This window comes from Urtica dioica, chromosome 10 (genome assembly GCF_054948205.1).
Source record: "Urtica dioica subsp. dioica isolate 48M chromosome 10, U.dioica_male_clone48M_v1_H2, whole genome shotgun sequence".
In the NCBI taxonomy this organism is placed as follows: Eukaryota; Viridiplantae; Streptophyta; class Magnoliopsida; order Rosales; family Urticaceae; genus Urtica; species Urtica dioica.
Window position 1 is genome coordinate 19,135,294 of NC_142765.1, and position 12,647 is coordinate 19,147,940.

Sequence of the window (12,647 nt, forward strand, 5' to 3'; positions counted from 1 at the left end):
ATTTGTCTAATGGAAATACCATTTCTAATCAACAATGGAATGTGACTTATTGGAAATGATATTTCATTTTCCTTCCATTGGTTAGGATGACTTCGGATACGATAAACATTGGTTTTTGCGCTCCAAAAAACATTTTTAAAAAACTAACTTGAAATAATCGTGTATACCCAATCTCAAGTCTAAGTTTTGAATCCAAAATAATCAATATCATTTAATTCTTGTTGTACGCTCAAAATATTTTTAAAATTATAACATAAGAAGCTAGAAGCCGCCATAAAACTATTTAGTTAGTTTTTTTTTTTAAATATGAAATCAGTGAAGTTAATTATTTTGGCAACCGAAAGATAAGAAAATAAAGTTAATTGTTGTGTAATGATGTAATAGAAAGGTAAGATAAGATAAAAACCAATGATGTTACCGAGGAAACTTTTGTCTCCCAGTTAGGAACAATGATTGAAATGTCGACGATCGATTTCGTGCCGATGGCCTCAAAAAACGAAAACTACGGTGGCCGATGAAAATTGCGATAAAAAAATGTGGAAATTTGTTTAAAAAAAACCGACGGAAATTGCGGTGCCGATGAAAATTTCGATAAAGCACGGAAATGCCGACAGAAATAATGTTGCATAATTCTTAATATAACAAATAAATTAGTTTCAAATACACACATAATAAGTTTAAACTTCAAATTCAAGTCTCCAACACACGTAATAATTTCACATATCATAAAAAAAACATAAAACGGTCCAAAACACTTAATATGTTCAAAAACAAAGATAAGTTCAAAACACATACTAAGTTCAACATAGATAAAAAGACTCAATAGTAGGTTGAGTGGCGGTGGGGTTGATAGTAATCCCCGATTCGTGCTTGGAGATCACAGTAGTCAGCCCGTTAAAATAAATTCGGATTCTATCAAAACGACAAAAAATTCTAACTTTGAAATCTAAATCTCAAACATGAAATAAATTCGGGTTCTATAAAAAAAAATAACAATAAATTCTAACTTTGAAATCTAAGTATCAAATATCAAATAAATTTGGATTCTATTATAAAAAAATTGAGAAAAACATATGCGAATCACACAACATAAATACATATCTTTCATTCAGCAAGATTTTTCCAAAAAAAAATAAAACGTTTCGATTTCATCACAAATTCAAATTGTCGGTACAAAACAGTGGGAATAACACGGGAATTTCAGTGACATTCCCAAAAAATGACGAAAATATTGTTGACTTTGCACAGATGCGTGGAAATAATGTGAGCATGGTCGAAATTCCAGGGAATGTCGACGAAAAAAATACGTGAAACGACAAATGGTCCTTTTGTGCCTGTAATGTCAAAAAATCGGAATTTCGACGTCATTTCGACATCATTCCCCGAAATTTAATTCCTTGGTTAGCAAGTCATTGTAGTTCTCAGCATAGCTTAATCGATAATTTCACACAAATTTTAAAGTGAATGCCGTGGGTTCAATCTCTACTCCCAACAAAATTAATTTAAAAATAAAAAATAAAAATAAAAAAGTTAGTAAATCATTTGAAGTGTTGAAGATGTTGGGTACTCGAAATGATTGATGAAATTGTAGGATAAGACATTGCAATCATTTCTTCAAAAAAAAAAAAAAAAAAAAAACATTACAATCATTACTGAAAAGAAAGTACACTATAATCATAAAAAAAGATTTAACAAAAAATATATGCAATCTCCCCGCCTCGTATCCTATCATTAATAAAGGTTAAAGTTTTGGGAAGTTAAATTCCATGTGAATTTATTTATTTTTTATAAATAGGGAAATGAATTTCAGTCATTCCAACACAAATACAAGCATGTAGTGCTATCTCACTACAAGTTAGAACCAGTGATTGAAATCTCGCGCGAGATGAGGGTATCTCGCGCGAGATCACGTTTCTCGCACCTCTGCGAGAGCGAGATGAATATATCTCACGGTATGTATTAAATCTTGCCGTCTCGCCCAATTTCTCGCGCTTTCCGCGCAATTTCTCGCACTTTCCACGGGAGAAAATGAATATCTCGCGAAAAGACTTAAAAATATGTTAAAAAAATATTAAAAAAATATTTAGACTGTTTTGGGTATGCCAAAGTCATTTCAAACAGCACAAGATGCGATATACCCATTTAGTACCTGCTAGCTGCGTCATTGCCACAAACACAAGATGTTTTTTTCCCACACTCTCTCACAGTGTATATGGTAATGTATTAGATTTTAACTTCTATCATATGTTATATAGTCTTGGTTTGTACTTTGTACTATGTTTGGTAATGTAATTTGTACTTTTTTTTTACAATTTGCAAATTAATATCTAAGTGATATCAAAATTAATTTCGTGAAAGTACAATATTTATAAATCAATATCAAAATTACTCTAAAAATTCTAATTTACAAATTAATATCAAAATTACTCTCTAAGTGTAATATGTTTTAAATGATATTAAATGATTTTTAACATACTAATAATATTTATAAGTATCAAAATTCATTAGGAGAAAATCAAACAATTTTTATTAGTATGCTAAATCCATTCATTTCACTTGCAACATATGTATATATTGTAATTTTTTAATAAAATTACTTATTGTCCAAATACCCCGCGGAATACCATTTTTTTTGCGGTATACCTCGCGGAATGCGAGTTACCATGCGGTACGAGATACCATCAACGTTCATCAAATATCGCGGAATACCTTGGTACGAGACGAGATACTCTCAAAATTTAAAGTGCGGTAAGGTTGCGAGATGCGAGATTTCAATCCTTTGTTAGAACAAATAATTAAGACAGCCAAGATAAACGTCTGTCTTCTTTTCTTTTTTTTTTTACATAAAAACCACTAATCTAAAATTCTATTGACTTCTAAATTAGAGGTTGTTAACTAGAAATATAAAAATCACTATTCACTAAGGAATTTTATAGATCGAGTTTAAAATATATTTGTTGTAACTTAAAAAAAAAAAAATCAGTTAACAGATATAGACTCAGAAGAAAAGAAGTTCAACCGATTTATTATAGTAGTTAATTTATTTTATTTAAGATTATACTATACTTTAATATTTATATAATTAGACTATAATTTTGGTAGAAGTAGTAAATGAGTTATTGCTTGTATAAATTTCTCTTCTTATATGCATAAAAAAATCAATTCTATAATTCTCAATAAATGATCAATTCTATATCGGTTGTATTTTATATATATATATATATATATATATATATATATATATATATATATATATTTTCCCAATCTACTTAGGAATACACTTAATCCCTTTACCAAACGAAGACACACAGACCCTTTTTCTCACTGTTTTTCTTTTCAGTTACTTTTTACCGCCACAGTAAAAAAAAAAAAAAAAGGAGGTGCGCACTACGCACCCACCCTCGTCGCAATCCAGCCAAAAAGATCAGTTGCTTCTTCACTCCTCTCTCTCTCTCTTTCCTAAAATCACTCCTTAAATACCACTCTTTAAGCTAACACTCCCAAAAGAAATCCCAACCACCAGAGAAAGCTCAAAACCTCATTTCTCGTTCGCTTCGATTGATTGGATTGGAAGAGCTGTAAATGAGAAGAAATGGATCCACCGCTGGTGAGCGAGTCCTCATTCTCGGCAGCCAACCCATCGGCCTATAGCCTCGTCGAGATTTGGCCTTTCGGTTCCGAAAATGTCGTCTCCGGTCGCCGGACCGCCGTCACCGGCTCGGCGGAGGATTCGACGGTGACGGAGCAGAGCGGAGGAAGGAAGAGAAGGGATGTCAGTTCTGAGGACGAGTCTTCCAAGCTGGTCTCGTCTACTACTGCCATTCCATTGGTTCGTTATCTAATTTTCCTAGTTTTAATTCATTTTCTTATCCAGGAACTAAAAATGAGCTTGTTTTGGAGCTAGATTATGGAATTTTAATGATTTTATAAGGGTTTGGGTTATACGAATGTGCACATTTTCAAGATTCTTTTTTTTTTTTGGTCGAAATGGATGGGAATGGATTTATGAGATTAAGACATTGATTAGATTTGTGATTTTTGTTTCTCTGTAGCTGAAACATTCTGTTATTGAATCAAATTTCATCATTAATGTTGGATTGGGGTTTTCTGTGTCTTTTTTTGGGGGATAGGGTAATTTGAATGGTAAAAGGGCGAAAGTGGAAGAAGGAGCTGAGTTAGAGAACGGTGTTGCGAAAGCTGAAGTGGAAAGTAATTCGGTTGCCGAAAAAGCGACCAAACCTTCCGAGCCGCCAAAACAAGACTTCATTCACGTCCGAGCGAGAAGAGGTCAAGCCACCGATAGCCACAGCCTGGCCGAAAGAGTAATGCCTGTATTTTTTGTTTCCCGTTAATATATCATTGTTTCGTAATATCGGAATTTGAGAGTCGACATTGTATTGCGATCTTTTGGCAGGCGAGAAGAGAGAAAATCAGCGAAAGAATGAAACTGTTGCAAGATTTGGTTCCGGGTTGTAACAAGGTAGGTTTTTTTTTTAATTTTTAAATACAAATATATCCGAGGTTGTTCACTTACTTTGTCTTGATTTAGGTAATTGGAAAAGCGCTTGTCCTTGACGAGATAATTAACTATATCCAGTCACTCCAGCGCCAAGTTGAGGTATGACTAAAAGACCTGGTTGAGTTTTGACTTTTGGAAACTGTAATAACGTTGCCGAATTAATCTGATTGCATTACCTTTTTTCTTTTTTCTGTAGTTCTTATCTATGAAGCTCGAAACGGTGAATTCGAGGATCAATTTGAGCCCTGCCATGGATGGTTTTTCCTCGAAAGAAGTAAGGACATTTTCATTCGCATGAGTTATTTCTAAAAGCTTTTTTTTTTATCTGGATCATATGTTTGAACTTAGTTTTTATTACTGAATCTCGTATATTTAGAAAATAATAGTCAAGGATAAGTACATGGGGCAGTGATGTACTCTTTAAGTCTCAACAAAACCAATGCACTGAGTTATTCATTAATATTTATCTCATGAGATTATGTGCTCTTTCCGATGATTTACATTCTCTCTCAATGCAAGATACAACTTAATTCAGATTCCCCCGAATCATAATTCGATGCCTTTTTTGTCTAATAATCTCAAGATCTCTTATCGATTGATTTCCTGTCTCAGCTTAATGTACAGCCATTTGACGCGGCAGGGTTGTTATTCGGATCTCAAGCACCGAGGGAATACGATCAAGGATCGCACCCTGAGTGGCTTCATATGCAGGTTGGTGGTAATTTTGAACGACCAACATAAAAAATAAAAATAAAATTAATTAAAAAAAAAAAAAAGAGGAGAAGCTCAACGCTACCGATTCTCGAGCTTCATCTTTTTCCCTAATCCGTAGAACTTTTGTTAAACGATTTATGTATCACCATTCTTATGATTGTAATAGGTCTAGAACATTAGAAACTCGTCTAATTTCTTATGTATTATCTTCTGACTCAGATAGCAGCACCATTGGTGTATTTGTACAATAGATAACAAACCGAAAAAACAATGCTAATTAGGTATTGTGATGTATTGTGTCTCTCTCTGAACTCTTTATTCATTTCAATATACGTTTATATGGACTAGAATTAGTGTGTCAGGCTCTTAATATTATCCGGAGTGGTAAATTCGTAGTTTATTTATTTAATCACCTTCTAATTTATTTAATAATGTTTATGGTTCATGAGAAGAATTGCGGATACAATTACTTATATATAACAAAAATTTAGCAATATAAGCCACATAAACACAAGCGTTTGCATTTTAGCCAACGTTTTGTAAATTTTTCGTAAATAGCCAAAAACTGTTGTAAATATTTCGTAAATAACCATATTTACTAGAAATTTACTCTACGTTTTTTGTTATTTTTATAGCGTAAATAGATTTACGTGGCTATTTACAAAAAATTAACGAAACGTTGGTAATTTTAAAATTTCCAACGTTTTAGCCACTGGACCCTATATATAATTTTAGAGAGTTTCGCTAAGTTACCCTAAACCGGGGCATAGAAAAGCCACTCACTTTGTATCATCAAGGCTTTGACTGAGGCAAAAGCTTTTGTTTTTATTTACTTATTATTATTTATCAAAGTACATCACTGTCTATATAGTATATATTATCAAGACGTACGTAGACTAGGCAAAAGCTTGAGTTTTAATTGACAATAATTTCATCAAAGAAAACTGAGCGAGACATCAGAGGGAAGGTAAAAGAACAAACATCGGCGATCAAGCGCCAAATTGTGACCTCATTTCCTTGACGACTTCATCACCGATTCCGAAAGTCTTGGTCAATACTTCGTTTGGGATCGGCGGCTTCGAAGCGAAGAGGGTCACCGGAACGACGACCGCCCCGGGAGATTGGCTATTGAAGGCGGTGAAGGTCATGGCCTTCCCTTCACCGACGTTCTTCTGAAAGTGGACGAGCCCTCTCGGGATCGCAAACATTTCTCCGGCGCCCAACACTTTGGAGTAGAAAACATTGTCTGTGGTCACGAACCCGACGAGGAGTTTCCCTCTGATGACGATCCCGGTCTCGCTGGACCGAGGGTGAGAGTGGGGCGGGTTGAGCCCGCCGGGGGCAAAGTCAACCCTGTTCATTGAAAGTCCGAGCGTGTTGAGGCCCGGGAAGGAAAAGACATTCCCGACGGTCACCATCGACCCGAAAGGGTTGCTTTCGGTGTTCCCTTCTTTGACTAGGCCGTCAAAAAAGAAATCGCCAGAGACTACTTCTGATGCGGGTTTGCAGGGAAACCCGTTGAGGGACGGCTCGGCGGTGATGTTAGCGACACAGAGGTCTTGGAGGGGGTCGGGGTCGGCCGAGCGGGAAGGTATAGCGAAGACAATTATTGCGAGTAAGAGGCAAAGTAAAAATGAAGAAAATGAATCACCCATGGCTCTTAATAAGGTTCTTTATTATTAGGTGTGTTGAGTTTTATTGTGATAGTTTGCAGTAAGTGAAAGGTATTAGTATTTATGCTCTTTAGTATAGTCGTCTTTTGCCAGGCTAATTTTTTTTTTTTTTTTTTAAGAAGCTGATAATGTCAACAAAATAGAGGTTTTATATTTTGAGGTAATAGAAGAAGTCCTACAAGGTAGTTGATTTTTTTTATCATTCAAAGGGTTAGTAGTTGGCTCTTGATTTTGACTGCGTCATGCACTAAAATGACAGTTTAGCCGTTTGAGTTTAAACCAAAAAAATTAAAGGCCATAGTTATTGGTATTTATGTCGTCACTAAATTGACACTTAAATAAATAACTCATCTCAACAATAGTGTAACAGATAGCAATAATCAAAATGATTTATAGATTTACGGTTTCAAATGAAATGTTGCATTGTATCTTTAGTTTCCATAAATGTTGCATTTGTATCTTTATTTTCCAAAAATGTAGTGTATAAACCACGTTCTAAACCAGACCGGTTAGTATTTTGAATAATATATGTAAAACAGCCTGGTCTCAAATATTCTGGTCTAAAATGGTCAAAAATCGGACCAAATCAATTACTATTACAAAAATATATATATAATAAAAAAAATATGTCTAGAACGGTTTGATCTCAAATGGTCCGGTTTAATAGTCTAAAACGATAACCGGTTTGATCTCATCCGTATTTTTCTCTAATTTGGTTAGATCCATTAAAAAAAAAAACCATTTAGACCAGTCCAATTTGATTTCTTGATCAGTTTCGGATCGGACTGGACTAGATCGTTCACACCTCTAGACTGTTTGTACCTCAATTTTATGAATATGACAAAATTATACCATAGAATACATAATTATGCTATACATATATATATCTTTGTTGATTTTTGATTGATTTTGACTATGAAACCCGATTTTACCCAAACTTAATTATTATTCTAATTTAAAACAAAAAAGAAAAGAAAAAAAAATCCCAAAATTCCTTCATCTTCTTCTATTGGAAGTCCTAAAAAATCTCGTCTTGATGAAAAGTCAGTACTTTCATCTCTATGATTCTAGATCTATTTAATCTTTTTGTATTTTGATATTATAGTATTTTTCTAGCTGAGTATATCCAGCATACTAAGAATTTAGAATTCACACCACCGTAAAGCTTGTGAATTGTTTCGAGTTAGACTTTGATCCAGTTTGCTTTGAAGTAATAATTACAAATTGATTTTCCTCAGAAAGAAAAAAAAAATTATTTAAAATATGCCGAGCGTTGAAGAATGTGTACGAAATACGAATCAGTTCTTGTAGTAGTTGGAAAGATAGTCGATCAAGTAAATAATCTTTTAATTAGGGAAACAAAAAAAGTCTGCGATAATAACGTTGCACATTGGATACTCTATCAATGACTGGCGCCAAATTTGAGACTTTGTAAATTAAAAATTAGAAATGAAGCTGATGTATTGGAGCACGTAGAATGTACCAAGAAGAAATGCATTCAACACTGAATTTCCCTGTCACAAGTCACAATAGGAAATATATTTACTTAATTTGACTCTTTCAAGCCCAAAGGGACAAGCGAGGTTCGAACACTTGGAATTAGAGCATAAATTATCTACCATGTTTCTTTCTTCTGTTTCAAGTAAAATGATATAACCATTAAAAATAAGAGTTTGGAGACTTTCGATACCGTATACAAGTTCATGACAGTAATTGATAGTTATACTACGTGAAACTGCATTTTGTTTATATATAAAAAAAAAAGATAAAAATAAAAAATAAAAAAGTCAACCCGAAAACTTCATACAACAATTTTGTTGTTTTTTGAGCTTACAAGGAATTTGGTTCATTACCCTTTTGCTCTCGACGACAAAAGCTCCAAATAAAACCCATGAAAATCACGTCGGAGAAGTATTTTGGGTCGGTTCTTTTATGCCCGTTTTCAGGGCTTCATCCTGTAAAAAATATAAAAATAAAATTTAAAAGACTAGATAAACCGAAAAAGACGAGAGAAATAAAATCGCAATAAGAGTGTATGCCAAAACACACCTTTCTAAGGCAGCTAAACTGATGGGAATCACACCAGTTGGGGACACAAGAGCATCGACCGGCATATCACTCTCAGTCACCGGTATAACTCCATCGTCTAGTATCTGAGTGGAATATGATAGCGCGACTGTGACAAAGTAACTAGTTTTCAGTTTAGTACATAAAATATAATATCTAAAGATGATGAAATGTTGATGGATGATTATAAGACGTACCAAGGAGGGGTTGTTTCCAATTCCGCACCTTTGCGAGATCTTGGTAGTTCTTTATGAACGTGTCGTAATATCTGCATGTTTTATAATGGTAGTGGTAATGGATTAAAAAAAAATAAACTTGCAAGTAAATTTACATTTGTGTATGAGAGGCGAGAGTTGAAGAACAAATAAAAACCCGTCTGACCACGGGATTCAAGGTTAAATATCGATTAACGTACCCTCCACCACGGCCTAATCGTCTTCCAGTTCTGTCAAATGCTAGTCCTGAGAGAGCGGCAAAGAGAAGAAAAAAAAATCAGAATTATCGAGGCTTTTATCATCTCCAACTTATAATTGTTACTTCTAACAATAATACGATAAATTTGGGGGAAAATCATAAAACGTTACCTGGTAAGAGGAACAGATCTACGGGGTCGTTTGCCTGCATGACTGCATTGAATACAAGATACTATAAACTCTGTATAAAAATCTACTACAGCAACGTATATAGCAACATTATTGAAATAAGTAGCCACTTTAAAGAACAGAAGTTTCTGGTTGCTACTAATCATCATATTATGTTTGGCATGTTCTTGGTTTAATAGCTGACCTTTATTTGTTTGTTCTTGATAGTTAAATTTAGCATCAAAAGTTAGTCTATACGTGTTTCTGAAGATAGTCAGAAGATTATGGTGTCACTCCCCAACCTATATGTTCACTGAAGGCTAATAGATATTTGTATTATGACAAACATAAATACATACTCATAAACCCGCTCCTTGAGAAATTTGAAACCATTATGAAAGTTAGCCATACAGAGAAAATCATGAAAGAGAAAAAGGACTATTTTCTTGCCATACCAATTTGTGAGGAAAATCAAAATCCACACGGCAATTATAAAGTCTTCCTTTTCACATTAATTTTTTTTTTCTTTTTCTTAAGGTAACATTTTCCTTCAGTGTACTATGATCTTTCCTTGCAAAAATCCTAATGCCAAACAGCCTAATGTTTGAGTCCATTTCAGAGTCAGCAACTCTCAGTGTTGATTTACATGAAGCACCTAGATTGTCGAAATAAAAAACATAGTTCGTCACTCAAGTTCACGGATTGTTCACTAAAATCTCGAGCTTGACGGGGAAAAAAATATATTACCATCTTCACGTTCATTTCCAGCGGAATCCACTGAAGCTGGCTCTAAAATATCCATCGAGTTCGCGATAAGATCGTCAATGCGAGAGATGTTGAGCATTCTCATGTGACTGTTCTTGTCCTCAACCCGTGGAACATATAGCTTCTTCTTCACTCCTAAATTACCATCTTTAAAAAAAAGTTCTTTAAAAAACACCACCATTTGGGGATAAAAACTATGAGTAAGAAGCAACCCAGACTGACACACCTTCGACCGAGGGTTCCAAAATCTCAGACAATATTTTCGAGGTATCAACTTCACGCAAAGGTTTACAGCTTATGTAAGCACATAGTCTCTCGCAAGACCGGAACCACGGAGCTCCGAGAACTAAATCTTGTACTGCCTCATCTAAATTAAACAAAGAAAAAATCATTTCCCATTATGCTAAGCTAAAACTCAAAATGCCATAACCTAAACCTTGCTCAGTCATAAAATTTATCAAGTTATACTAACTCACATTTTTAATTTATCATAAAATTTTAGAAAGCATTCTTTCTCCTTCTTTTCACTGTCAAGTATTAGCAAACAAAGCCTTCAATAACCAATTTTCAGTAAAAACCATACAAACCACTTTGGAAATATTCACTACACTTCGGTCTTCAATCCGAGAAAAAATTGAATCCAAACACCACGCATCACTAACCTAAACCTCATACTCCTTTATTCAGAATCAAAATCCGTTCCTTCATTCATAAATCAATGCAAAAACAAACAAACAAGCCATTTCCAGTTTCATGAGTTTGAGTTACGAAACTAAGCCCCATATCCTCGATCATAAACAAATTCTCACTCTCGATTGAACTTACCTTCCTTCGACCTCATAGAAGGCTCCATGGCCTTGAGGGCTTTGCGGACTCTGGATCTGACGGCCTTCTTCTGCTTGAAAACGGCATCGAGCTGGTCGTTCTCCGGCTGTCGTTTGGGCTCTGAACCGACGTCGTTTTTTCCTGAACTGCTCATGGTTGCGGCGACGGATCGCGGTGGCCGGAAAGTGGAGATAGATCGGAAGCTACGAGAATTGGCGACGGTTGGTGGGAGAGTGAGGTGAAGAGGTTGAGTCATCAGAGCAACAACCAACTGCTTCGCCGGCCTCCTCATAGTGCGCGCGTGCACACACACCGATGTGTGGCCGAATATAAACGACAGGAAAACTTTTGTGTTTTACTACTATAAACGACAGTGATTTCGAATTAGGATTTTCTTTTAGAAAATGGTGATTTACTAAATTGCCGATTTGAAGTTAAGGATGCAAAATAAAGATTAGAAGAATGATTAAAATGTGCGGTAAGATAGTTTCAAAAACAAATTTAATATTAGAATTATTATTTTTTAAAGTGATAAATTGCTTATAATAATTGTCAAAAATTTTAATTTTTGTGTCAAAAAATATTTGCCAGCAAAAAAATATTGACATCGTAACTTTGGCTACTTTGCTTAAAATTTGAAATTTTGACTATTTTGCTAATCCGTTAGTTTCAAATAACTATTTTGTACAATTTTTCCTTTAAAAAATGACATTTTTCTTCTCTTAATAAGCTACATGTACAAAAAAAAAAAAAAAAAAAAAAAAAAAAAAAAAAAAAAAAAAAATTAACAATATTGATTTGGCAACAAAATTAAATAGAGGGACCCAAACTTGTTTGAGACAAGTGGTAATATCATTTCTCCTCCTACGGGTAGGGCGTGGGATCAAATCCGGCAGGCAACATTACATAATAGATTTTGGGGTGTGTTTGTGTGGTAGTATAATACATTGTTATATTTGTCCAACCTTTCATCCCTGTATATATATGCTCTTATATCATTGGTTAATAATGTCTTCTATAAAAAAAATTAAATAGAGGGATAAAAAGTCTATTGTTTAAAAATTGTTGCAAGCGAGTTCAAAACTTTGCAATTTTTCAAAATTTTAGATTTAGTTGACAAAAGTTAAATATTTATTTGCTGAAAAATATAAAACAAGAAGTGTGCTATATATCGCTTTAGTTGAGATTCAAAATATGGTAGACAATAAAAAAGCTATGAAAGAGAATTTTTAGAGTTTTAATCATTGCATCCTTAACACTTGAGTTAACGGTCTTGATAGGATAGGCCATGAGAAATTTATTCTTTGCGATCAATTTTTTGAACAAGTCACGATCGTATATCTCTTTCTTTCTTTTTAGAAATAACCCAAACTCTAGAAGGGTCGGGTATTTGGGGACTGGTTCATCAATGGCTTTTAGTTTTACTACAACGACCCTGACCCTTAAAGAGAGTCGATGGATATTTAAACGTTTTTTTGATAGATTTGTCTTGTGTTTTTGGCC

General features: G+C 34.3%; 3 protein-coding genes across 3 annotated transcripts; 1 reads left to right on the forward strand and 2 right to left on the reverse strand.

The window, feature by feature from the left end:
• Positions 1-3,428: 3,428 nt before the first annotated feature.
• LOC149383750 (basic helix-loop-helix (bHLH) DNA-binding superfamily protein) lies at positions 3,429-5,642 on the forward strand. Its single transcript, XM_089629232.1, has 6 exons — positions 3,429-3,829; positions 4,131-4,322; positions 4,415-4,480; positions 4,550-4,618; positions 4,716-4,793; positions 5,132-5,642. Exons 1-6 carry the CDS (start codon positions 3,593-3,595, stop codon positions 5,258-5,260), a joined length of 771 nt encoding a protein of 256 aa, XP_089485358.1. The 5' UTR covers positions 3,429-3,592; the 3' UTR covers positions 5,261-5,642.
• Positions 5,643-6,047: 405 nt separating this feature from the next.
• On the reverse strand, positions 6,048-6,932 carry LOC149383751 (germin-like protein subfamily T member 2). The gene has a single exon (XM_089629372.1). The coding sequence runs from the start codon at positions 6,886-6,888 to the stop codon at positions 6,223-6,225; it is 666 nt and encodes a 221-aa protein (XP_089485498.1). The 5' UTR covers positions 6,889-6,932; the 3' UTR covers positions 6,048-6,222.
• A 1,597-nt stretch (positions 6,933-8,529) lies between these two features.
• 5-FCL (5-formyltetrahydrofolate cycloligase) lies at positions 8,530-11,455 on the reverse strand. The gene is made up of 8 exons (XM_089629514.1): positions 11,145-11,455; positions 10,546-10,686; positions 10,302-10,466; positions 9,558-9,599; positions 9,389-9,434; positions 9,171-9,241; positions 8,956-9,082; positions 8,530-8,861 (listed from the first exon to the last, which is right to left on the reverse strand). The coding sequence occupies exons 1-8, from the start codon at positions 11,434-11,436 to the stop codon at positions 8,849-8,851; spliced, it is 897 nt and encodes a 298-aa protein (XP_089485640.1). The 5' UTR covers positions 11,437-11,455; the 3' UTR covers positions 8,530-8,848.
• Positions 11,456-12,647: the final 1,192 nt, after the last annotated feature.

Coding starts and splice junctions, on each gene's coding strand:
- 5-FCL (XM_089629514.1), bottom strand. CDS start 11,436: ATGAGGAGGCCGGCGAAGCAGTTGGTTGTTGCTCTGATGACTCAACCT. Junction 9,600..10,301: donor TGGAAATGAACGTGAAGATG/GTAATATATTTT, acceptor TATTCAATGCAG/TCATGCAGGCAAACGACCCC. Junction 9,435..9,557: donor AGATCTGTTCCTCTTACCAG/GTAACGTTTTAT, acceptor CCGCTCTCTCAG/GACTAGCATTTGACAGAACT.
- LOC149383750 (XM_089629232.1), top strand. CDS start 3,593: ATGGATCCACCGCTGGTGAGCGAGTCCTCATTCTCGGCAGCCAACCCA. Junction 3,830..4,130: donor CTACTACTGCCATTCCATTG/GTTCGTTATCTA, acceptor TTTGGGGGATAG/GGTAATTTGAATGGTAAAAG. Junction 4,794..5,131: donor ATGGTTTTTCCTCGAAAGAA/GTAAGGACATTT, acceptor TTCCTGTCTCAG/CTTAATGTACAGCCATTTGA.
- LOC149383751 (XM_089629372.1), bottom strand. CDS start 6,888: ATGGGTGATTCATTTTCTTCATTTTTACTTTGCCTCTTACTCGCAATA.